Source organism: Biomphalaria glabrata, chromosome 17, assembly GCF_947242115.1.
Source record: "Biomphalaria glabrata chromosome 17, xgBioGlab47.1, whole genome shotgun sequence".
Lineage (NCBI taxonomy): Eukaryota > Metazoa > Mollusca > Gastropoda > Planorbidae > Biomphalaria > Biomphalaria glabrata.
In genome coordinates, this window is record NC_074727.1 from 21,382,676 (window position 1) to 21,407,152 (window position 24,477).

A 24,477-nucleotide genomic window follows, 5' to 3' on the forward strand; every position below is an offset into this window, starting at 1 on the left:
TTAGTGAATTGGGAAAGGATTTTTATTTCTCTTCTTTCATCCAGAGAGATCAGGGCAGCGGTTTCCTCCATAGCTCTTATGGGTGTTGTTTTGATTGCTCCTGTCATTATCCTTAGACCAATATTTTGAACCTTGTCTATTTTTCTTAGGTTGGTTTGGGCTGCTGAGCCCCATGCTGTGGCACCATATTCTAGTACAGGTCTTACATAACTGGTATAGGTCTTTTTCAGGATGTTGTGATTAGCTCCCCAATCTGTGCCAGCTAATTTTTTCAAGAGGGATAGTCTCTCATTTTTTTAAATGTATGCTTCGATTTTGTTTCACAAGATATGGAAAATCTAAAAAAAAAAAGATGAAATGGTTTGCCTGGTTTCCAGTACGTATTTTCAAATCAACGGATCAATGTCGTCCTTTGCAGCTGCTGCTGCACTTTGGCTCAGTATAAACTGAATTACAGCGCACATTTAAAGGATAATGTGAAACATTTTGAAATAGAAAATACAAGCAAGCAAATTAAAAAAAAATCTTTGTTTTTAAAAACAAAGCTTATCTGAGAGGGAAAAAAAAACGCAAATTCGCTGCCATTATCTCAATACTCCAGGAATAAGCTCCCATTTTTCTATATAAAACAAAATTAATTAATTGCCACTAAATTTTTTTTTTTTGTTATGATTATTTTCGCTGAAGTAATTATAGTGGACCATTAACTATGTATGAACACCATAATGAAGTGCAAATGGGCGCATTAACTGATTTGTTGCTGTTGAGAGCCAACATTCCCCAGTTCTCACTGTGCCGTGAATACACTTAAAGTTTACATTGGGTATGAGTGTGTTTAAGTTGACGATTGTTCACATTCTTGCATTGCGACTCTTATTTTTCATTGGAGAGTTTCACACCTGGGGGCAAATCCACAAATCGCAAGCTTTTTGGTGTATCCGCTGTACGGACTACGGAAGTAGTAAGAAGCGAAGTCTTTTAATAAACAGTTTTTTTTCCACTTCCGGCACTTTAGAATGAAATATTTTTCAAAGCTCTTTTGTTTGTAGGGCAAGGTCATTTTTATTATTTGGCTGGCAACATTGACCTTGCAATATGTCGTCCTTGACATTGTCTATCTTTTGTATTTATTTCAAAATTTATCCGAATCTTCCTCTTTTCATTTTTTTCTTTATGTTCCAATACATTGTCACTATATACCTTTATTTTCTTTTTTCCCTTCTTACTGAATTTGTATTGCTTAAAGCAGGGGTGGGCAACCTTTTTCTACCGAGGGCCGCATTAAAAAAAATTGGCGGGCCGCATAATTATTTGTTTTTACTCCCAATTGAGGAATTACAACAACAATTAGCAATTTCTTGAACTAATTTTACGAATATTTTTTTAAATTTTTTTATTATCTTTTTACATCACAACATCTCACCACAAATGTACAATTGTATTTAATGTGATGCATTTAACTGTTTACATCCGTGCATCTGTAACTGTAGAACTAGGTTACTAGTTGTTTTGTTCTTGCGACTGCTGTCAAATTACAGTCAGTGAGCATCGACCTATTCTAACACTTCATAATTTTCAAACAAACGAAATAAAGCGTGTTCACAGATGAATTAGGTTCCGAATAATGTGAAAGCTTCGCAGCAATGTTTTCTAAGTATGGTTATCTTAAGTCGTAAGATTCTGGCAGTCATGAAACTTCTGTGGTGGAACTAACTGGAATTTTTCTTTCATGTCATATTTTGCTTGGAGGTATGTCTTCTGGAGCTAAATCAGCTTCTGCATTAAATGGTGAGCTGATGGTATTGAAAACTAGTTCCAAGTTCTTGACGTCTTAAAATATGCTTTCAAATTCCAATATCAAGGAATCCAAATAAGTCTTGTAATTTCATCCATTTCACTAGAAATAGTTTCACCTTTTGGCTAAGGAAAATGATAAGACCCGATTTCACTCGCTGGCTCGAGAAGTGGAATAACTTTGTTTGAAAAGATTTAAGATGCACATACATTTCATTTGCAAACAAAATATTGCAATCTTTCCGATGATAAACAATAAGTCTGTCTTCAACTATTCATTAGAAATTTTTGTAACAATGAACCTAACTATTTCCTTGAGATTCCATATTCTTCTAGGCCAGCGGATACTACTGTGTTACCGAACATCGGAATGTTTTGTTCCAAATCTTGAAGTACTTCTCGGAACTGCCAGTCATGGCCGGTAGATAATTGTAGGCCATTGGCAAAGTGAATTTGGTGGCCTCAAATAAAATTTAAAAAAAAGCGATAATAGTAAAATTATTCAATTTATTAAAAACATATTGTACTTCAATAATAACATTGATGACAAGATTCGCTATTTCTTTATTAAAATAATAACACGGTTGTTAGTGCAAGAGCCTCACCAATTGGGGACCCTAAGCAGTTTGTCAATGCCTAAGGCTGGCCCTGTGCCTATAATTAGATCATTGAGAAATCAATTCCAACAATATATTTGATATTCAATGCTTTATTTTATTAAAAAAGCCTGTTTTTTTTAGTCACAGCACCAGCTCCATTAGTTGTTACACTTGGCATCTTGTATACGCCGACCTAACACTTTCAACACAGTTTTTGATAGAATTGAATAAATACTGGCTTGTGTTTGTCTTTGACTGAATGTTTCGAAATATTGCCATTTTCGTTTACTTGAAACTTTTTAGAATGACGTTTAAAGACAATGTTTATTTAGCCACATCAAGATAAGTGATAAGAATCAAAAGTTTCAATAATTTCTGGATCTAATGATATTTACAATTATTTATTTAAATATATTTGCATTTTTATATGCATCATGTGTGGGAACACATGATTTCTTTAGGCGTCGGCGGGCCGCATAAAACACGTCGGCGGGCCACATGTGGCCCGCGGGCCGTAATTTGCCCACCCCTGGCTTAAAGAACGTTAAAATGACTTAAAAATAAAAGGGTAAACAAAGGGAGTGAACTTTCAGTGTATTTCCTAAACAAACCATCAAAGGATGTTTGTGGAATTTAAAAACAAAAGGTGAAATATCAAACTTTTAAGCGAGAACAAAATATTAATCTCGAGCGCAGGGCTGAGTGACAATGAGCTAAATAAAGGATCTCAATTGAATCTCTCTTTAAAAAACGTGATTCTAATTGACCCAATTTCATTGAAGAACCATAGACAATTCCCAATTCATAACAGAAAAATAACTTGAAATACAATTTTTCCAAATATCCAGAATTTAGATTGCCGATCGATTCTTTGTTAATTAACAATACCTGCTAGTACAACCTTTGCTTTTCAAAATGAAAACTAATTTTAAAATATTTAAGAAATACAATGGGTCAAAAGAATTTCATGTGTGATACTTTCAAACATGGCAGCAGAAATCCATATAGCTCGTCCATAGTGATTCGATGATGATCAGATATAGGCCGAGCTTCTAAGATAAATTACGATACTATTATCAAGTCATTGGACATTTACAGCATTTATAGACGGATATTAAAGAGGGTTGAACTTGTTGTAAGGGCTTGCCCCACAACACCATATATAACAACTGATGGTGATTGTGTCTGAATAGTCATATACTAATATTATTATTATCATAAACTCTAATGGGGGCGTTGTTGCTAATCAGTAAGACGCTTGACTTCCGATTCGAGGGGGGGGGGTCTCGATTTTTAATCCGGGTGAAGAGATTTTGAATGTAGGGACGCCTCTGAGTGCACCCTACCCTAATGAGTACTTGACACCTTGGTGGGAAGTAAAGGCAGTTGGTCGTTGTGCTGGCCACATGACACCCAGCTCGTTAAATCTCGGTCACAGAAACGAATTACCTTTACATCATCTGGCCACGATAGGTCTGAAAGTGGTACCTTTACTTTTACTATGACACGAATATTTAGACGAGTTTCCTCCGAGGTGTGACAAGTACAAAGTAAGCTGCTGCCTTACTCCCACACCCACCCTACTCAGTATTGATAGGATTAAGGGGATCTGTTTCGTGTAGCCAAGTAGAAATGCTGTGACTTTTATATTTCAACTTTGGATAATTTTTTTTTTTTAACTTTCTGATATATCACTTATGTGTTTAATCAACTTTTTTTGTCTGGATTTTTTTTTATTTCAGTACTGAAGAGATTACATTGCCAACAACACATAAGACACTAACATAAGTTTAGGGTTTACACAACAGTTCACGTTAAAATTGTTCATAACCTGTCCAAACTTGACGATAACTGGGTTGTCCATTGTCCTGTGCTGTAGACAAACGAAGTTATTGGGATTCTTTCGGAAGGATCTGTCCTTATTTCCTATGGAAGCCCAAAGGTTCCAAGACGTTTAAATTTCTTTGATATTTAACAATATACACTCTGTATAAGAGGCTTACAGACCTGTGCTTAAGTACTTCGGATCTATGATATTTTGCAAGTTTCTATAGACTTGAATAATTAGGTTGACAGTTTTATTTATCCAAACCTTCACTACATTCTGACACTTGACTCGACATGCTCGAGTGCACTTTTATCGTCAGGTCAAAATTTGTGTACTGTGACACACCGTAACAGTGACAAACTACTTTCTAACCTTTTGGATGCTGCCAGTGTCACATCCTCCAACCCGCTTCACCGGTCTAGCCCCTTTCGTGACGCATTTAACTGACCTCTTCAATTTTGTTGTGTCCACAGAAACGCACCTGTGAAATACTTTACGCATGAGCTGTCCTTCAGGGGGAGACTTCGGAGGTTCTTTATAAGAAACTCGACCACACGTAAGTGATGGGATGAAAGTGACGTCTGTGTATCTAGTCGGAAAGTGAGAGGTGCCTGTGTGTGCGTGTCGCAAGATGTTTGGAACGAGTGTTGTGTGGGTGTTATGTGGGTGCATGTTGGGGCGTGGGGGAATGTCTCATGGGTCTGAGTCTTCAGCGTATATAACATACTAACACAGTGCTGAATTGACCTACAGGCAACATACGCTTAAAGTTAATGTCACTACTTGTTTCCAGGGATATTTTAAATCGCTTCTGTTAGTGCATGATGGGGTAATAAAAGCATGCGCGTGCGAAGAAGCGTGTGCGTATGACATGTTTGATGGGGTAATCGGAAAGGCCGATTTATAATGTGTGTTTGGAGGGGTTTTGAGATTGAGGGGTTCAATGGGGCAACAATTTATGTAGTGCGGCTGCACTGGTTGGACGTGCTGTTTGGTGATAATTTTATGTTACGCGGGCCGTGGTGGGCCATGTTAAGTGTGGGGCAATTTGTGCTATGATCATTTAGTTGCTTATGTGGATTTTGGGGGAGGCAGTGAAGGAGAAGAGTAAGGCAATGCACACGGAGATAAATGTATGTTTTCTCTTGGGTGAAAATGTGTGTTTTCTCTTGGGTGAAAATGTATGTTTTCTCTTGGGTGAAAATGTATGTTGTCTCTTGGGTGAAAATGTATGTTTTCTCTTGGGTGAATATGTTTTTTTTCTCTTGGGTGAAAATGTATGTTGTCTCTTGGGTGAAAATGTATGTTTTCTCTTGGGTGAATATGTTTTTTTTCTCTTGGGTGAAAATGTATGTTTTCTCTTGGGTGAAAATGTAGGTTTTCTCTTGGGTGAAAATTTATGTTTTCTCTTGGGTGAAAATTTATGTTTTCTCTTGGTTTTCTCTTGGGTGAAAATGTATGTTTTCTCTTGGGTGAATATGTTTTTTTTCTCTTGGGTGAAAATGTATGTTTTCTCTTGGGTGAAAATGTAGGTTTTCTCTTGGGTGAAAATTTATGTTTTCTCTTGGTTTTCTCTTGGGTGAAAATGTATGTTTTCTCTTGGGTGAAAATGTACGTTTTCTCTTGGGTGAAAATGTATGTTTTGTCTTGTGCGACTCATGATGGACAATGCCCTCGCTCATGTGTTGGGGACAACACATACGTAATAGTCAATGAGGTCACGGTTGGGGCAATATGAACGACAGCAGAAACAAAAAGATCATAGAAAAGTTGTTTGATCTCACGCCTTTTATGAATTGATATTCCACTAGTGCTTGAAGACACATTCTACATTCATATGCCACTTTGAGCGACGTTTAAGGATGGCATTAACCTGCGCATGGTATCACTTATAAGCACTTAGGGTCGAGGCCTTGCAGTATCTTATGCTCCCATGCTTCCATCATATGAATATCTTTGTTGTGCCAGTTTGTACTGTTTCTGTAATGGCTACCATTAATGTGGGTCTAAGTGATGAAACAGATCATGTTTAATGTGTGTTATCAGGGCCGGATTTTGACTTGATAAGGCCTTAACTTTTTGAGATATGGGGCTCCTTGTAATCAATATAATTAATTAATTAATTAATAATCAATTTTTCTTTACTCTTTCATCAAAACGATCACTGGAAACAGTTTTGGGGGCCCACAGGCAAGTAGGGGCCCTAAGCTATAGCTATATGTTGCCTGCAGGTAAATCCAACACTGTTCTATAGTGTTATATTCGCTGAAAGTGTATTCACGTTTTTTCCTAATTGAGTTAAACAATTTTAAACAAAAACTTTAAATGGTGTCTCAATCTCAGTGTTAAGAGTAAAGAGATTTTTTTTTTAAAGGTTAAACTTTATTGGGTGACAAAATAAGTAAAGGCTAGAGTTCAAGGCCATAGGATTTAAGAGAGGGACCTGTTCATTTTATTTTCTCTGCAGTTTGCCAGTGTATTGACTATTTCTCAACCTTTGTAAAGATGGCCTAGTGATGGCCTAGTCTACCTTAAAGATAAAGGAGCATAAAAAGTAAATCTCTTTATTGAACAGCGGTGGCTCACAACAGGGCGGGGGGTGGAGTTGGGAAAACTACGTTAACAGAATATGCCATTAGTTTAATTGTGGTTGGGAGTGAAGGCGGTGGGAGGGTGTCTCCTTATCACACCTCCCTCCCCCCCCTTTTTTTTTTAAACTGCATCGGAGAGTTCAAGCTTCTATAGAGTAGAACATCTGTAGAAATTAGTATGGCTTGACACACAAGACATGCCTCTTGAAGCAGCTCTTTTTAATGGCTTTCTTGAGTGTGTTATGTACACTGCATGGGATGACACACCAAATGGCAGGACGTACTACACAACATGGGACACTACACGACATGGAGCACTACATGACATGACACTTTACATGACATGACACTCTACATGCCATAGCAATGTATGAGAGACTAAAAGGGATGGCCCTACATAACATTATACACCTATTTTGTAATGCTCTTCGTGTTCTTGACACACTACATGGCATGACACAACACATAGTGTGACACTATATGTTATGATGACTTACATGGGATGACACTACATGTCATGCTAGACAACATTGGATAACGCCATGATAAACAACATGGGGTGACATACACTCTAAATGTCATGACAGATATCATGGGATGACACTCTACATATCATAACAAACTACATGGCATGACACACTACGTCTCATAATGCTCTACATGGCATGACACTCAAACACAATGAACTCTTTCTTCTTAGGATACTTCAGGACTGGATGTGTTAACAAGGTTCCACTTTGTGGCTTACATAATGGTTAACTTCTTACACAGTGTTTCTCAACTTGTGTTTCTTAGCCCACTGGTGATTCACATGTATCTAGCTGAGCTTGCTCTTATGTTTGTGGGTAGATTCATTTCAAGCCCTGTCTGAGGGAACATCATATTTGAGTGGCTTATTAAGTCTTTGTAAATCTGTTTTTTTTTCATCATTGTAAAAATCCAAAATGGAAGATCAAATCAATATATATATAATATAACTCTTTGAAAGAAGTTGTGTGTTCAAATTCTCAAAACCAAAGTTTCCATTGAATTTCAAGGGACAGTTTTGTTAATGTTTTATATCAAACTCCTTAAACACATTATTCAAAAAAATCATCTCATTTGTGTACTAATAAGTGTAAACCAAGGATTTAATAGTCATTTTAATAATTTAATAAGTCACTGATTACTATGCATGACAAGTTTGAGAAATGAAATGTGTAGGACATAATTATCTTCTTTTTTGAAGTAACATTTGTAATTTATATAAATTTTTTTTTTAAAGTTTACATATAGTTGCTGTAAATATAAACACTGTCCTACTCAAATCATTATTACCACAAAATATTTACATTTAAATGGAGTCTCATTGCGATAAGTGGTCCCTGTCTAACAAAGGTTTGAGAACCAACACTCAAATGACTTATTAAGTTTTGAGTCAGGAACTTCACCTTCAAGACTTTGTCTACTTAAAAAGTTTCTCAAATCTTAAAAAGTTTCTCAAATCTTAAGTGGAAATCTTGTGATTTGAGATCTGCTACCTGTGAGAGTCAAGTGTCTAAGAATGAGCTGTGATATAGAGTGCATGAATCTGTGACCTGGAGTGAAGTGTTTAGTCATTAAGCCATCTCTCCTCTCTATCAGATTTGTTATTTAAGTATCTGATGTTTCTTCTTCAGAAATAAATTTAGATGGCAGTGGACATGGTTTGAACTCAGGACCATTGTGATGACCATCTGAAACACATACCAAATAACCAGGTAGTATTACTCATACAGTGGCGCAGTGGCTGAGTAGTAAAGCGCTTGGCTTCTGAACCGGTGGTCTCGGGTTCAAATCCTGATGAAGACCATGATTTTTAATTTCGGGATCTTTATATTGCCTTTGAGTCCACCCAGCTCTGTTGGGTACCTGACATTAGTTGGGGGAAAGTAAAGGTGGTTGGTCGTTGTGCTGGCCACATGGCACACTCGTTAACTGTAGACCACAGGAACAGATGACCTTTACATCATCTGCCCTTTAGACCACAAGGTTTGAAAGGGGAACTTTATCTTTTTTTTTTATTACTCTTACAATATCCTGGTTTAACTTCTTCATCTACATATTTGTTATTTCCCACAGGTTTGGCTTGCACTTTTTTTGACTTAGCCTTGAAGACGTTGATCTGTGTTATCTATGTCACACGAGTGTCACTGGACAATGTCAAGGACTATGAATGGTAAGTGGCCTCCAAAATGTGTCACTTTTCTACATGACAGACCTATCCTTGTTGTCCAGAGTACTTAAGGAAAATCACTTGTGTCACACCTTTTGTGTTAGAGATAAAGTCACATCATCTTTGCTGTTACAATAAAATTTAAAAACCAGACTCGTAATCCAAATAAATATCTAAGCCTTGCATGTACTTGATTTTAGTGAATGTATTAAAAAAAAGAGTTAAGCTAAGAACTCAATGATTATAAACATTCTACTTATTTTTCTTGTCTTGTCTACAGCTTAACTCAAAATCTTGTTTCTGAATCTTGTATGCAACAAACTTTAATACTAAATGGATTGTAAAACCGCAGAAATATTTTTTTTTGAGTTAAATTTTGTAAAATGTTCAGTTTAAACCCCAAAAATGATAGTTTTGTCAGAAAATATTAAAAATCTTTGTAAAGGTTTTGAGTGCTGCCTTATAGAAATACATTGGAAATTAATGCATTATAAAATGTATTTTTGTTTTGGAAATATTAATTTTTAGACAGTTTTTGAGCGATGCTGAAGTTTTATAATATTTGAAAATCAACTTAGAAAAATGTTATAAATTCATGCCTTTATTTTCTGTAGTGCGGGAGCCCCTTGCAGCAATGCAGAAAATGACACTCGCATTAGCTCTAAAGAAGTTAATTGGTAAGGACTACAAATGATTTGTTTATCACCATTTTCTTAACTCTTTATTTATGAAGACTTTTTTATGTTCTTTAGTTTTCTAGTATATTATTGTCAATAAATGAAAAAAAATTAACACTAATTTAACACAAGCTAATTTAACATAAAATTAACATAAACTCTTCTTAGGTATAATTAAAATAAGTTCTAAACATAAGCTCTTGTAACATAAAATTTTAACATAAGCTCTTGTAAAAAAAAAAACTAGCTAATTTAAATTGCAACTTAATAATGCATGTATTTTATACATTTTTAAAAAAAGATTTGATGTCAACACTTTGTTGTTAAGTTTGCCCTTATATTGTTATCGATAAAATATTCATATGTTCTTTTGATAAATTTGACCTAATGCCATAATCTACTTGAATACAGTTTCCTATATCCATTGTATGCATGTGTCCTTTTTTAAAAAAAATAGGTATGTTCTACTTTGGGTTCAGCGAAGCTGGACCATCTGGGCCATTGAGGTGGCCCTGGCTGTTATATCTTTGGCTAAAGCTTTACTGATGATCTATATCGCCACCCGTGTAAGTAGAACCGTTTTTTTTCCACACAAGTATAGTAGTGTATAATTAAGTGTCATCATGTGTTCACCAGTTAAAATTTTGAAAATGTATCAATGATCTATTTTTTTGTTATGAAAAATCTACTCTAATCTTATTTACAGGGCCACAGAATGGATCATGTTTTAACTTTGACCTTTCTCTTAGAGATTTGCTGCTCTGTGCCTATACTTATAACTGTAAGTCCTTATATGTTATCCTCCTTTACAAGAGATCTTTAAATATGTGTATGAATCAATACTTCCTTGCAGTGAACATATAACAGCTTTTAATATTGATCAAATGTAGCAAAAAGCCTACAATATTAGACTATATTAGGCTGGTATTAGGCTAGTATGATGTATTTTTCTAAATTCCTTTATAAAATTTTGGATTTTGTAACAAAAATTAATCTATATCTTTTTTACAAGATTTATTTAAAAATGAATGGTTCAAGTCATTGTAAACAATGTACACACTGTATTGAGGCATTTAGTGTTATAATCCTCTCATTTAATACATTTACATTTTTTTTTTATTAGATATAGTGAAAAAAATATTTTCCTTAAATGAATAAATCATTCTATGAAAAAATCATTTAAGATGCAGTTTTTTTTTGCTTGACTAGCTTATATTGTGGGCATAATAAATATATACATCAGAAAACAAAATGTAACATTTCTAAGCATCTTGTAGGATTGTAAAAGGGAACAAGCCATAAATTCTGTTCCAATCTTTTTGCTGTTTCCTTGTCAAGTGCTTGGCAATAAGATGAAGTGCCTCTACAAAGCCCTAGAAAGAAGCTATAAAAGTAGTTCAGTCAGATGCACTAATGACAATCATTTGATACCTTATTCAAACATCTTGATCTTGGACTGTTTTGAAGGTTGAAGACATTTCTGATGTTGTGTAGCCTGAAGGGTCCTGCCTTTTCAATGTGACATCTAGTGGCATGAGAAAATGGTGTTTAAGGATGGTACTAAAACACAAACAAATATTAGACTGTGATATTAAGTGGAATTGTTTTTCACTGAAACATACCATAAAAGAGGATACCTGAATATATAAGGGAGGAACATTCATGCTAACTCTTTCACAACTTCTTACCTTCTTTTCATTTTTTTCACTGTGAATATGATCACTTAGTTAAACATTAAGTGGAATTGTTTTTCACTGAAACATAGCCTAAAAGAGGATACCTGAATATATAATATATATATACTCATGCTAACTCTTTCACAATTTCTCACATTCTTTTCATTATTTCACTGTGACTATGAACACTTATTTAAACGGTAGGTGGATCCACACTGTGATGTCATTCCACTATATTCTTTCCTCTATTTAATGCTATCTTCCACTTGAAAGCCTTGTAGGATTATTACTAAAAGGATGTTAGAACTTGTTATATATCCATATCATTTAAAGTTTGGAGCTTAAAACTGTGCTCAGAAACTAACCACAATGGCTAATGTTTCTTTTTACTGACATCTTGTACCTTATTATTTTTTTGCGTATGAAATAGTTAGACATATGCGATAACACTCTTTTTGTCTAGTTATGATTTTAATACAAATATGATAAAAGAGAATTGGATTCAGGAAAAAGTTGAATAAGTCTGCTGACCAGGGGGAGTAGTCTCCCTCCCTCCCTCACTCTCTTATGGTCTTGGCTTGTCTTGGCTTAATCTAAAAAGCTCATCAAGTTTTTCTCCCAATCTTTCTTTTGTTTATTGCTTTTTTTCCTGCTATTTCTGGGTTTATTTTTTGTTTAAAAAATTTGTCATGGGGGGGGGGGTCATAATGATCATCATAAAATAAATCCAATTTTGTTATATTTTTTTATTTTGTTTGTTCTTTGTTCTATCAGGTTGTGTTTCCAAAGCTGCTGAAACAGCTGTTCGTTCCTGTCTTTCTCAACTGTTGGCTGGCGAAGAGATCTATGGAAAAAATTTATGTAAGTACCAGCAGTTGTTTAAAAGCAATTAAATTTTAGATTAACCCAATTCATAAAATGATCTGTTTTTTTTTTATTTATATTTTTTAGAATGATCTTCATTTGACTAGGCAAAGATTCCAGACAATATCTGTTACACTCCTGCAGCAGATGGTCATGCTTGTGGTCAATATAATATGTCTAGTCTTTATCAAGTAGGTTTTTAGTTTGAGTTTATTTCATGTAAAGTTATTTCTTTTTTATTTATAATATAAGACTTAATAAATAAAATTATGTCTATTACATAATTCAAGACAATTAATTTTTTTTTTTATATTTAAAAAAAAATTATTATTTACAAAGACTTTAGCTTTTGACCTGCACAAAAATAGATTACACTTTTTATAGAAGTTTCACATTTAAAATTCTTTTTCCATATATATATATATATATATATATATATATATATATATATATATATATATATATATATATATATATTTATATATATATATATATATATATATATATATATATATTTATATATATATATATATATATATATATATATATATATATATATATATATATATTTATATATATATATATATATATATATATATATATATATATATATATATATATATATATATATACTTTATAATCCAAAAGTCCAATAGCAAGTTTCAATTAAAAATAACATAATTTGTATTACAACAGTGTGCAGGTCAATATATGTTTGTCACCAGCCCTCAGAGGCTGAGATATAGGCCTTTTGTTTTTTTCTGGTTGTGCTTGAGTTCAAATCATGATGGCAAATATGATTTTTAATGCAGTTTTAGGACATCGCTTTTTTTGTTGTGGATTTTTTTTTTTTTTTCTTTTTGTGGTCTTGTGACACATTTTCAAAAATATATAATACACAGTGATGGATGAATGTAATCTTTCCCATGAAGCTTGGCCACATAAGCTCTGTCAGGGAATTAAATTACTTCACTTTCATTGTTTTTCATAGTGAACTATTTATAAAAAAAATTTTTTCAAATAAATGTCCATAATTTATAAAAGATAACAATGATTTAATCTGTACCTTCAGTAATCATGTTTTTTTTCCCTTCAATTTTCAGTATTTGCTTCATTCAACACATCCAGCGAGCCAGCAGTGAGAAGCAGTTGTCTATGTTTGATTCTCTGTACTTTGTGATAGTGACTTTCTCCACAGTGGGTTATGGAGACATCTACCCAGACATTTGGCTTGGGAGGCTGTTCACCATCATCATGATTTGTGTGGCTTTTGCCTCCATTCCTAGACATGTAAGTTTTTGGGACACTTAAGAAACTCAAGAAACTCTATATGATTTAAAGCTAGAAGCTAAAATTTTTTTGCTTATCAATTATATGCTTTCTGTTTGGCATTAATATTTTATTTATATTTGCATTATTTCGGTAGATTGAAGGGCTTGTATCTACTTACATGGAACGTCAAAAAGCAGGGGGTGAGTACAGCCAGAGGTCAGCACAGCGCAATAGACATGTCATTGTGTGCAGCAGTGCCATGATTCAAGACACTCTCATGGACTTTCTAAATGAATTCTACGCACACCCCAAGCTAGAGGTATTTGAAAAAACTGTCTGTGAATGTTTAATTCAAGTCTATGATAGTAAAGTTTCACTTTAAAACAAATATTTTAATTTCCATTTTGATAATACCTTATGTTTTCTTAAAAAAGTTATGCTTGAAATTTAATTCCGGTTATAACATTATTATATAAAATAATATTCTAGTCTAACAATGGACCTCATTCACCAACGAATGGTCATATGATATCCATGGATAAAACACTTAAAAAGTACAGTCACATGATATCCATGTTTGAATTAGGTTGTAGGTTGAATAGAAAAGATGGGGAAGCATGTGACTCAGAAATGTTTGTTTAGGATTGGTGAATGAAAGAGTCCATTATCTTTGGTCAGAGTGAGACCACTTTGATATTTGGAACATTGTCAATTTCTTAATAGAAATCACAAACTAGCAGATTTGAGCTTACAAACCTTTGTTATAACAGTTGGACATTGTAGCCATGAAATAGTATTTTATTATATTTTCTTAGCCATTGTGTAAATCTAAAATTAAGGAGATAAAAAAAAATACATATTATAAAACAGTTGGGTTAATTTTTATAGATTTGGGGGTGTTTCACTACCATTTTTTTCCTATTAATTGCATTTCAGGATCACACAGTAATTCTTCTGTGTCCACAAGAACTAGACAGCAACAAGCAGGTCATTTTAAAAGACCCCAAATGGGCTCACAGGGTTATCTACATGAGGGGGTCATCTCTTAAAGATATTGATCTGAAAAGGTGTCGAGTGCATCAAGCGGATGCCTGCTTCTTCCTTGCACCAAGACCTACTCAGGACAAAGCTAAAGCAGTAAGTGCAAAACACCTTTTTTTTAAAAAAACGTTATGATTTCATTAAGTATAGTGCCCTGAATGTAGTAATGTTAAATTATTTTTTGACACTTGGAAGCTTCTTTAATGAATCTGCTTGATCTATTTTTCATAATTTTTGTTTGGGTTTTTTTTTTGTTATGGCCTACTTTTTATAGTGCTGATATTTATTTAATATGCCTTGGGATTTTATTACAATTATGGATCAACTTCTACTAAGGTACATGTGTAGCCAAATGCTGGAAGCCAAAGAATAAATTTATGAGTCTTTAATGCTCATGAAGTCAGGAGAAAAGTAGCCCATGATACAACTTAGAAGTACAGTGAACCTGGGAATCTCTTACTTGTGCTTACTTCTGCTCTAAACTTGTCACTTTTGATCACTTGGTTTATTTTTTAGATAATAGTGTGAATCTAAGTTTATTATAGTCTTGGTGTACTAGCCAGCACAATTACCATACAGTTTTTCTGATCTTGTGCCAGGCAACAAGCTGGAAATTCTGGTATTGTCATATTAAAGAAATCTGAAGATTTGAACCTGATACCTTTGGTTAAACATTTCACAGTTGTGTTACTTTTACTTTTTACCATTTTACTAATAGCTTATCACTTTGTTGTCAACATCAGAGGAAATAATTCTGTGTCATTGTTAGTGCTAATAATTGAACATGTTTTCAAATACTCATTTAGTCTTCTTGTTTTGTTAAATCCCTTTTTCTTTTTCCTTCATCTTTTCCTTAACTGATCTAGACATTGAAGACAGTATTTGTGACAGTTTGTTGATCAGTCTAAGAGATAACTTGTAATCATTTTTCCCATACTTGTCACAACAAGTTACAATCTGTAGGGTCATCTTCTCAGTCAGTTACATATTTCCTTTATTCTATTTCAGTGATGATAATAATTTTTATTTTAACTTGCAAACTTTCAGCTTGCTATGATAGATTTAGAAATCTCCACCATCAGACTACCTTACTCCACCCCTGCAGAAGACTTAGGAAATGACTTCTTTATTGCAACCAAATTCATAGCATTTCAGACATTATAAAGTAATTTCTATGGAAAAAAAAGAAATCATTATTGATTTTTCTTGGGTTGGGTAATTAGGTCTAGGTCTCTTGCTAACAGAAGTTTTGGATCATTGGTTTTGATTCCCTAACCTGGCTAGCAGTTGCTTTTTTTCTTTGTTATCTTCTTCACTGTATATTCTCAATTTATGGTTTGCTTTGTGTTTCTCTTTTAATTTTTATTTATATAGTTTAACTTTAATTAAAACTACTGACTACAAAGCATAGTGTAATAGTGTAATTGTTCTCAGTGTTTAAGTGAATATAAAGCATTCATATATTCATTAGTCTTAAAATAAAGACATTTAGTTTCAAAAGGCATAATTGGCATAAAACAAACTGGCAGTCTTTTGGATTTGATTTTGAGTGGATTGTCTACAACTTGAATGTAGTGTAGTAGATGTAGGACAAGGTAACCACCTGTGATCATAAAGTCATTTTGCAGATTTTTTCTTGGCCCTATGTCTTGTTTATTTGGTTACTCATTCTTCTGTGTTGTCATCATCAGGGATTCAAGGCTCATTCTTAAGTCAAAGCAAGGCTTTTTATTTCAATATCTTTCTTTTGTTTTATATCAAATCATAATCATAATATATTAATTAGCCTATTAAATGTTAAATGTTAGGTATATTACTTGTCATTAATTGACTTGTGTATACTTATAGGATCGCCATACTATACTCAGATCTTGGGCAGTCAAAGATTTTGCGCCAAACTGCAAGCAGTATATTCAGCTGTTCAAAGCTAAAAATAAACTACATGTCAAGTTTGCAGGTAAGTTTGTAATAAGCAGAAGAAAATAATCAGACTAGATAAATTATGAAAACTGAAGTTTCTGCAGTAATACCAACTCAAGTATGTTTTACAGCCTACACTTTGATGTGTGTGTGTAATCATTTTAGACATCCATTTTCAACTCTTAGTTTTGAAATGAAATCATAGTTAACAAGTTTAAAAAATTATGTCTTTAATTAAAGTCCTTTAATTACAAATATAAGTATTTGAAATAGACATCAAGTTGTCCTGGTCAATCATAGTTATTTATTAATCATTATGAAATCATTAAACAAGAAACATCTAAAAAAAAAACAATAATAAAAATTAGGTGGTTATTTACCTCTTAATAACTAATGAATGTTAGCTTTAAAAAAAGGAACCCTCACCCTGAGAAAAAATCCTTGGTTAAGCAAGTGTATAAATCTGCTCGACTTCTCCCTCAAAAGCTACGGTCTGCGTGCTTTTTCAGTTCACGGACCAAAGGTTTGGAACTCACTCCCCATTGATCTCAGACAGACAACATGCTACACCACTTTTAAGAAGAACATTAAGACCTATCTGTTTAAAACTTTTTTAGATTAACTGTCATTTTAGCTCTCGTGTTTTTGTTTGTAATGTTATTACAGCGCCTTAAGCCTACATTTTGTTTGTTAACAGCGCTTTATAAATAAAATTATTATTATTATTATTATTATTATTCTGATAAGTCAATGCACAAAAGGTTCCTGAACATTAATTTATTTAACTCTTTAATGAATAGGGTCAACATGCGGAAATACCTGAACACGTTATCTATTCAAGATAAAGATTTTTTAGTCCTCTAGCCTAATTTGAATTAATTTTTTTTTATACTTACAAAAAGTTAATGGTCAAAGAGTTTTCCCATGAGCTAGTAATGCTTTTCCCTTGAGCTAGTAATCTTTTCCCATGAGCTAGTAATCCTTTTCCCATGAGCTAGTAATCCTTTTCCCATGAGCTAGTAATCCTTTTCCCATGAGCTAATAATCCTTTTCCCATGAGCTAATAATCCTTTTCCCATGAGCTAGTAATCCTTTTCCCATGAGCTAATAATCCTTTTCCCATGAGCTAATAATCCTTTTCCCATGAGCTAGTAATCCTTTTCCCATGAGCTAATAATCCTTTTCCCATGAGCTAGTAATCCTTTTCCCATGAACTAGTAATCCTTTTCCGATGAGCTAGTAATCCTTTTCCCATGATATACATCACCTGTCAAATTTCTAGGAAAATAGAAACATTTTCAGGAGCCAGGTTCACCTAGGTTTGGCCTAGGAATGTGTGACCTGAAATGAGGTATTGTAAAATAAAAAGAATGAACAAATCAAAATTTAGAACTAAATTGATTTTTAAACAAAAAGGTTATCATATTTGCATGTGTCCTGACTTCTTTTTGTTCTTGAAGTCTGATTTCATTCACAGTATACTTGACCAAGATTCTCTACATTTGAATCTATTTATATGAATCAATTTATATGAATCATATAATCTATTTCTATGAATCTATTTATATGAATCTATTTATATGAATATCTACATTTTGTGTACAGAACATGTCGTTTGTGAAGATGAATTCAAATATGCCCTTTTGGCCAACAACTGCCTTTACCCAGGTCTGTCCACTCTAGTCTCTCTTTTGGTTCATACCTCCACTGGACAGTAAGTACTCACATTTTCTTTGTTTTGATCATGTGTGGGAGTGTTGGCCTGTGCTGTGTTTGTGTATGAGTGTGTGTGGACATGTTGCATTACTGAGTGAGATGTTTGGCTACTCTCTGACAGTATCTTTTGTAGATGATGTGTACACTTATTGGTATATATGTATGTACATTGTACATGTATGTATATTATCTTATTTGATGATTGCCCATGAAACTGCACAGAAGTGTCCATATATTAATTTTTTCTTGGAGTGATTCTAATTATCTGTATTATTAATCAAAACTATTCAAGATTAAAATAAGAAAAAGTCTATTACAACAATAGGATGCAGAAGATATGAGATATCTTAATATAAATATCTTAAAACATAAAAGAAGTTTGCATAACTTAATTAAAGCCAGCAATTATTTTGTCAGGTTTCTATATTCCCTAGCTTGAATCAACCACTGAATACCAGTTGTATTGTATTCAAAACTCAGTTGAACTTCCATACAGTTTCTTTGGCATTTATCATATATTTACAAAGTATTAGTATCTAGTTAACATTGTAGTTAACATTGTTTTGCAGTTGTTTGTTTATTAATCCTTTTGTTACAACTAATGAGATACTTTAGGACATTTTAAAATCAATTTTTGGTTTTGTAACAGGTGAAACATCTATTTTAAAATGAGTATGACAAAAGTGAACTCTAAATAATTGAATATGAAGTTTGTGCATTTTGATTTTTGATACATTTTAATTGTGCCTCAAAATTATTTATAAAAAAAAAATGCCCCCCCCCCTCTTTAAAAAATAAAAAAAGCTATTATTTATTTGGTTGTAAAAGTAAAAAAAACTTATACAAGTAAAAACTAGACATTGATTTATAGTCAATAAGATAAAAACACAGATTGTCATTCTTTGTCCCCCCAAGATTTGAACAGTTTTTCTATACATGTCAATAAAATGTGTTATACAAGAAGTGCAGCAAGGACAAGCAAGGCCATCAAGTTTATGAACAGTTTTATACAGCAACTGACTGTTAAAAAAAAGACAAGGCTAATGTTACAAAACAGAAAGCCCAAATTGATAATATCTGCAGTTTATCAGTTCAGCACTCTTAAATTTGTAGACTATTTTAGAACTCATTTATTCATAAGCTTCGTTTTTTCATATAGTTACTGTTTGGTTGAAATTTTTCCATCAGGTTCATGCCCGTTATATCTCGGATTTATGGGTGTGTTAAACAAATTATTTAGATAATACTACAAAAATTGTATTGCTTCCCTTGAAATGCTTTCGTTCTATTAATATTTCACTTGACGTACGGAATGTAAATCTCAAGTATTAATATTCTGTATTAAGCATGTTGAATGGCTATTAATTGCACCAAGGCTTTGAATGATACAACAGTAAAAGTATTCTCAGGTCTCTATGTGGGCTTTATTTTTGCATGAGTATCTCTGCCCATAGTTTTTTTGGGAGAAGGAGTAGTGAGCCTTCTTTCTCTACTAACAAAACAAGCTGGATTTTATAGGCCTAGGAATTCGTATCTGTAGTGCCTATGTTTTGGTTGTAGGTTATAGGCTTTAACATTGTTCATCTCCTTAATAGTAAACACTGTATTTATATTATAACATAAGATATAATGTGTGTTCAGATATTCGTTAGCGTACAGATGATATTTAAATATATTTATAAACTGATTTAATGTGAGTTAATGATGACTTATATATTTTTAACAAATAAAAGACTTCTAGCTAAACATAACTGGGATTCTGGGTAAGATTATGTTTTTTTAGGTTTATATGATAGGCATGTTTTATGTCTATTTGGTTTTGACTTGTTTTGCTCTTATAAACATTTTCCCTTCCATTATTGTATTCTTAATTTTAAAATAAAACAATCTTAGATACAACAAAAACAAATTGGAAGTCTGAATAATGCACATTCATAAGTTTTTTTTTCTAAACAAAACAAAGATAAACTCCAAAATAAATTATTCCATCCAAAAGTTATATTTGAAAAAAAAACAATAATTTGTTCTATTAATAGTAAAATGTTATTCGTTAATTGATGCAGTTGTCCCTAATATATTTATTAAATCCTTATCAGTATTTTATAGAACAAGATAGTAAGAGAGATCTTTTTAGAAATGAGATCTGAATTACACCGTAATTTTTTTCCCAACTTTTAATCCTTTTGTCAGATGTGTAATTATTCATTCTTATTTTTGTAAATATTATTTTATTATTACTTTATTTGTTTACGACTCTGCTTCCCTTCCCCAATTTGTAATAGTTTTATGTTTTTATCTTTTTTTTTTATAGCCATAATGATTCTGGGTAAATTTTTCAAATTCCAAGGCTTCTATTGGCTATTTTTTTTTTATCTGTTTAGTTTCTGCTAGTATTACACATGATTTGTATATTATATCCAGTTATTAGTTTTTATGTATATTATATATATATATATATTGGTCTATACAACAAATATAAAGTAGTTTTATTTTATGTATTTAATATTATTATATTATTTTATTCTTTTGAAATCCTTTATTTCTTGAATTTGAAGGATATTATTATATATTCTATTTACTTGTATTCAAACATTTTCATTTTCATTGTTATTTTGTATCAATAATTTTTCTCAATTTCAGACCTGATCCTCTGTAAGCATGGGACCTTTGTGTTATACATAGCTGTTGTTATTAATAATTGTTACTCAGTAAAACTTTTATTCTTTCATAACAACAGGGGTTTCCCAATGTGTTTTCTCTTAAATTAAAGATTTCTAAAATCTTTAATTTCTGGTTCTCAAGACATTATATTTATTTCATTTTTTGTAGAAAAGTAGTTTTTTTCCCTCACGTTTGTGGGGTACTCTTATGAATTGGATCTTCTGTTGTCATAGTTTTGGGAACCCCTGAGATCATGATGCAAACAGACTATGCCATTAATCTCTTTTTCTCTACAACAGAATAACACACTAACCCATTTACTTCTTCAGTTGATGTATTTAACTTCGTCTTTTTTTCTAGTTGGTTGTTATCAGTAGATGAATCTCTCTCTGTGATTTTATTTGATACAAACTTTTTAATAAAATTCAGTTAACCTTATGACGTACAATTTTCTAGAGATCAGTTAATAAATTGATAGAATTAATTCCAATTTACCAAAAAAAAACAACAACCCAGCATTGGTGCTCATATTCTCAAGAACCCATACAATCATGTAGATTTATATTTATATTAGATCTACTTACTGCATCTTAAAATTCCTATAATTTATCTGTAGGAAATATTGAACATTTTCAGTATGTATTAAATTGGTCAATATGTTGAGAATAAAAGTCATAGGAAATAAAAATGTGATACTTTCCTAATAAAAAGGTAATAGTGACAAAGTGAGTTTACAGTGACAACTAGCCTAATGAATTGAGTACATATAATTGGCCTATATAGTTATAAACAAAATGGAGAAAGGATTAGGTAATAATCAGAAGCCAGTCTGTAAGGTATCTAAGTACTCAATATGTAGGCCTACAAGAAAGTATTTCTAATATTGTTTGGCAGTATTTTGTAAGTCAATTCTTTGTTAAACATTATTAACAAAGTAAATAAGATTATTATTAAACCATTCCTTGACTGGCCACAATCCTAGTCTTTGGTTTTAGTATTCCAAATTTTAGGAATGTCAAAATTTTTTATTTCTTTAAAAAACAAAGAGCTGGTGGATACAGGTAGCATCGGTAGGACATTGCCACAATGAAGGTCCTGAGGGTTAAGAGATTGTCTTGATTGTCTGAATATTATCAAGAACAAGCCAAAATCTATTGCCTAATGAGATGCCAATAACAGTTTAGACAAGGGACAATACTTGCACAGGCCACAGAGGATAACTCTTGTTTTTGTAATACATTTAGCAAGCTGTTTAAATTTTGCTTAGAGAAAGGAGAAAAGGAGAGGGGGGTTGGAAATGTTTTTTGCTGCTGTATAAAACTCAAAACAATTAAATTGAGTTCCCTATTTCATATTCTTGCTTTAAAAATCTTTAGTTTCAACATCTTAGAGTGTACAGTTATTAAAATTAAAACAAATTAACTCAGAAGTACAGATTTATTTACACAATTTTGATCTCTGGCAGTTTGAAAGAAATGCAATAAAGAAACTAAATATCACAGGCAATAAAGAGCTGCAGAAAGGTGTATTGTTTTTAAATGTTACAACACATTGCAGTCAAAGGAACTGCTATAAAGATGTATGTTTTCTTTTGTAATTGCTCTTTGAAATGTTTTCATCCCTAACTTTGCTCTTGAAACTATTTATTAAACCACTACTCATCTATTTTCTTAGCCTTCATTTTGATGTACAAAATATATTAAATCAAAATTTAGTGACTGACTAGAGCCTATTTTTGTTCAAATTAATCTAAAAATAATAGCTCTTAGTGCTTTTTTCTTTACATGAGATTGTTTACTTTGCAGCCTTTTGGTTTTAATTGCATGTTAAATTTCTTAATCTATTTTCCCTCTGCAATTAATACATCTCATACTTATTTAATAATCTATCTTGCTGTATTCATTCAACTAGGCTTCTATTTCTTTGTAATGGTTTAAAACAGTGTTTCCCAAATTTTTCTGCTGAACTCTTATTAGATGCCTGAATAGGTGTTCCATGAACGTCTGGAATAATTAACAAGTAGGCCACCATGTGAACTAATCTCTCTAAAAAAAATAAGCAAAGTGTTCTGCTAAACAGTCAGAATGTGCGAAGTGTTCTGTTAAGGAAAAAGTTTGGGAAACACGGATCTAAAATATTAGCTTATATACAGTTCATGCAAATCTTTCTTTTTAATTGAAAGAGAATTATTAAAAATGTTCTGAATTATTTAAACTAATAACATTTTTACATCTTTGAAATTGAAAATTTTTACAAGATAAGCTTATTAGCTTAGAACAGTTTAGGTTTTAAGTTTTTTTTTTATTTAATAAGGTTTAGAGTTTAAAAATGTCCCTTTTCCAATATAATTATTTGACATATACATTGAAAGGCCTTCTCTTCATGATTAATTTTTTCTTGAAAAAGTCTGTGATGAAAATTATCAGTTTTGATGACACCAAAATTTGGTAGTAATTATTTTGATGGAGATATTTAAAATTGAAAGATCATGACAAAAAGAATATCAGTCTCTGCTTTACCTTAAGTTGGGAGTCTAGGTATTAAACAAAAACTTGAGTGGAAATGTTGCTATTTGATCTCAAAAGGAAATTCCTGTTTTTCTTACAAGATAACTTTTGTGAAAATTATATCTTTTGGTGTCATTTACATTCTTTATAACACATGACAGACACACAAGGATATAGTTGATAAACTATTATTTGTTGATTACACTTAAACAATGTATTCCTGTACATTCTCATGCAGAGAAGGGCTGGTAGCACCAGAGCCATGGCAGCAAGTGTATGGCAGGCATTCTGGGAATGAAATATATCACATTCAGCTCCACAAGAGCTTGTTTTTCAACCAGTACGAAGGGGAGACATTCCCACAAGCTTCAGCTGATGCACACCACAGGTGAGGCTTTGAATCAGACTGTCCTAGATCAATAGGCTTAGCATCTAGTTAAGAGCTCAAATGGAAGAGGCCAATCTAAAATTGTGCATCACTCACACGTGTTGTTGTGGCCTCTGCTTTTCTGATTTTAAATATTAAATGCTAATTTGGTAGCTGGTCAGTAACTGTATCAGCTGTTTGCCTTTACTTTGGACTCAACAGCTGGATGAAGAGGGAGGAACTACTGTGTGGGAAACACAATTCTGACCATAGCCAAAACCCAGGCTCTTATCTTGGTCATAGCCTTAAACTTAAAACTGGAGAGGACTTGGTTAAACTTTTTAACTAGGCTCAAATATCTCCTGTTACTCTTTGTCCTTCAGGTTTGGTGTAGCGCTTTTAGCAGTACTGGACAGTGAATCACCATCTCCCAGGCTGCAGCTCAATCCTGGCCCAGAGTACAGATTAAAGGTCAGCATACTTTGTGTGTTGGGTTTATAGTTTATTATTTACTGTACAGTTGTGAAAATGATTTTAAATGTACTAGTTATAGTAAGTAAATGCAGTTGTCATGAAAACTCTTGCTCTAGCAGTCAAGTCAGTCACACCCTGTGTGGGCAAAAATTAAAAGAAAAAAGAAAGGTGCATTAGGGAAACTTTTTTTTGACTTTTCTCTTATTCAAACTTACAGTGACCTGTTGACTGTGGCTTCACAGTTTATTTCTCTGCTTCATCAACTTCTTCAGTCAGTTAACATGCATTCACTAGAT

The 24,477-nt window shown here is 32.7% G+C and overlaps 1 protein-coding gene across 5 annotated transcripts in view; it reads left to right on the plus strand.

The window, feature by feature from the left end:
- The window catches only part of LOC106059478 (potassium channel subfamily T member 2-like), a 115,024-nt gene that overhangs the window by 75,117 nt on the left and 15,430 nt on the right, over positions 1 to 24,477 (plus strand). For 2 of the 5 annotated variants that reach the window (XM_056015686.1, XM_056015687.1), the window contains 14 exons: positions 4,695 to 4,777; positions 8,913 to 9,009; positions 9,621 to 9,683; positions 10,141 to 10,249; positions 10,390 to 10,464; positions 12,134 to 12,220; positions 12,311 to 12,414; positions 13,327 to 13,513; positions 13,650 to 13,814; positions 14,432 to 14,632; positions 16,385 to 16,493; positions 18,062 to 18,170; positions 23,579 to 23,728; positions 24,091 to 24,178. In XM_056015686.1, the coding sequence (XP_055871661.1) occupies positions 4,695 to 4,777; positions 8,913 to 9,009; positions 9,621 to 9,683; positions 10,141 to 10,249; positions 10,390 to 10,464; positions 12,134 to 12,220; positions 12,311 to 12,414; positions 13,327 to 13,513; positions 13,650 to 13,814; positions 14,432 to 14,632; positions 16,385 to 16,493; positions 18,062 to 18,170; positions 23,579 to 23,728; positions 24,091 to 24,178 (1,627 nt within the window). Of the gene's footprint in view, positions 1 to 4,694; positions 4,778 to 8,912; positions 9,010 to 9,620; positions 9,684 to 10,140; positions 10,250 to 10,389; positions 10,465 to 12,133; positions 12,221 to 12,310; positions 12,415 to 13,326; positions 13,514 to 13,649; positions 13,815 to 14,431; positions 14,633 to 16,384; positions 16,494 to 18,061; positions 18,171 to 19,360; positions 19,391 to 19,905; positions 19,936 to 20,483; positions 20,499 to 20,812; positions 20,825 to 23,578; positions 23,729 to 24,090; positions 24,179 to 24,477 lie in introns of all 5 variants that reach the window. The other 3 variants (XM_056015685.1, XM_056015683.1, XM_056015684.1) reach the window with 3 other exon arrangements.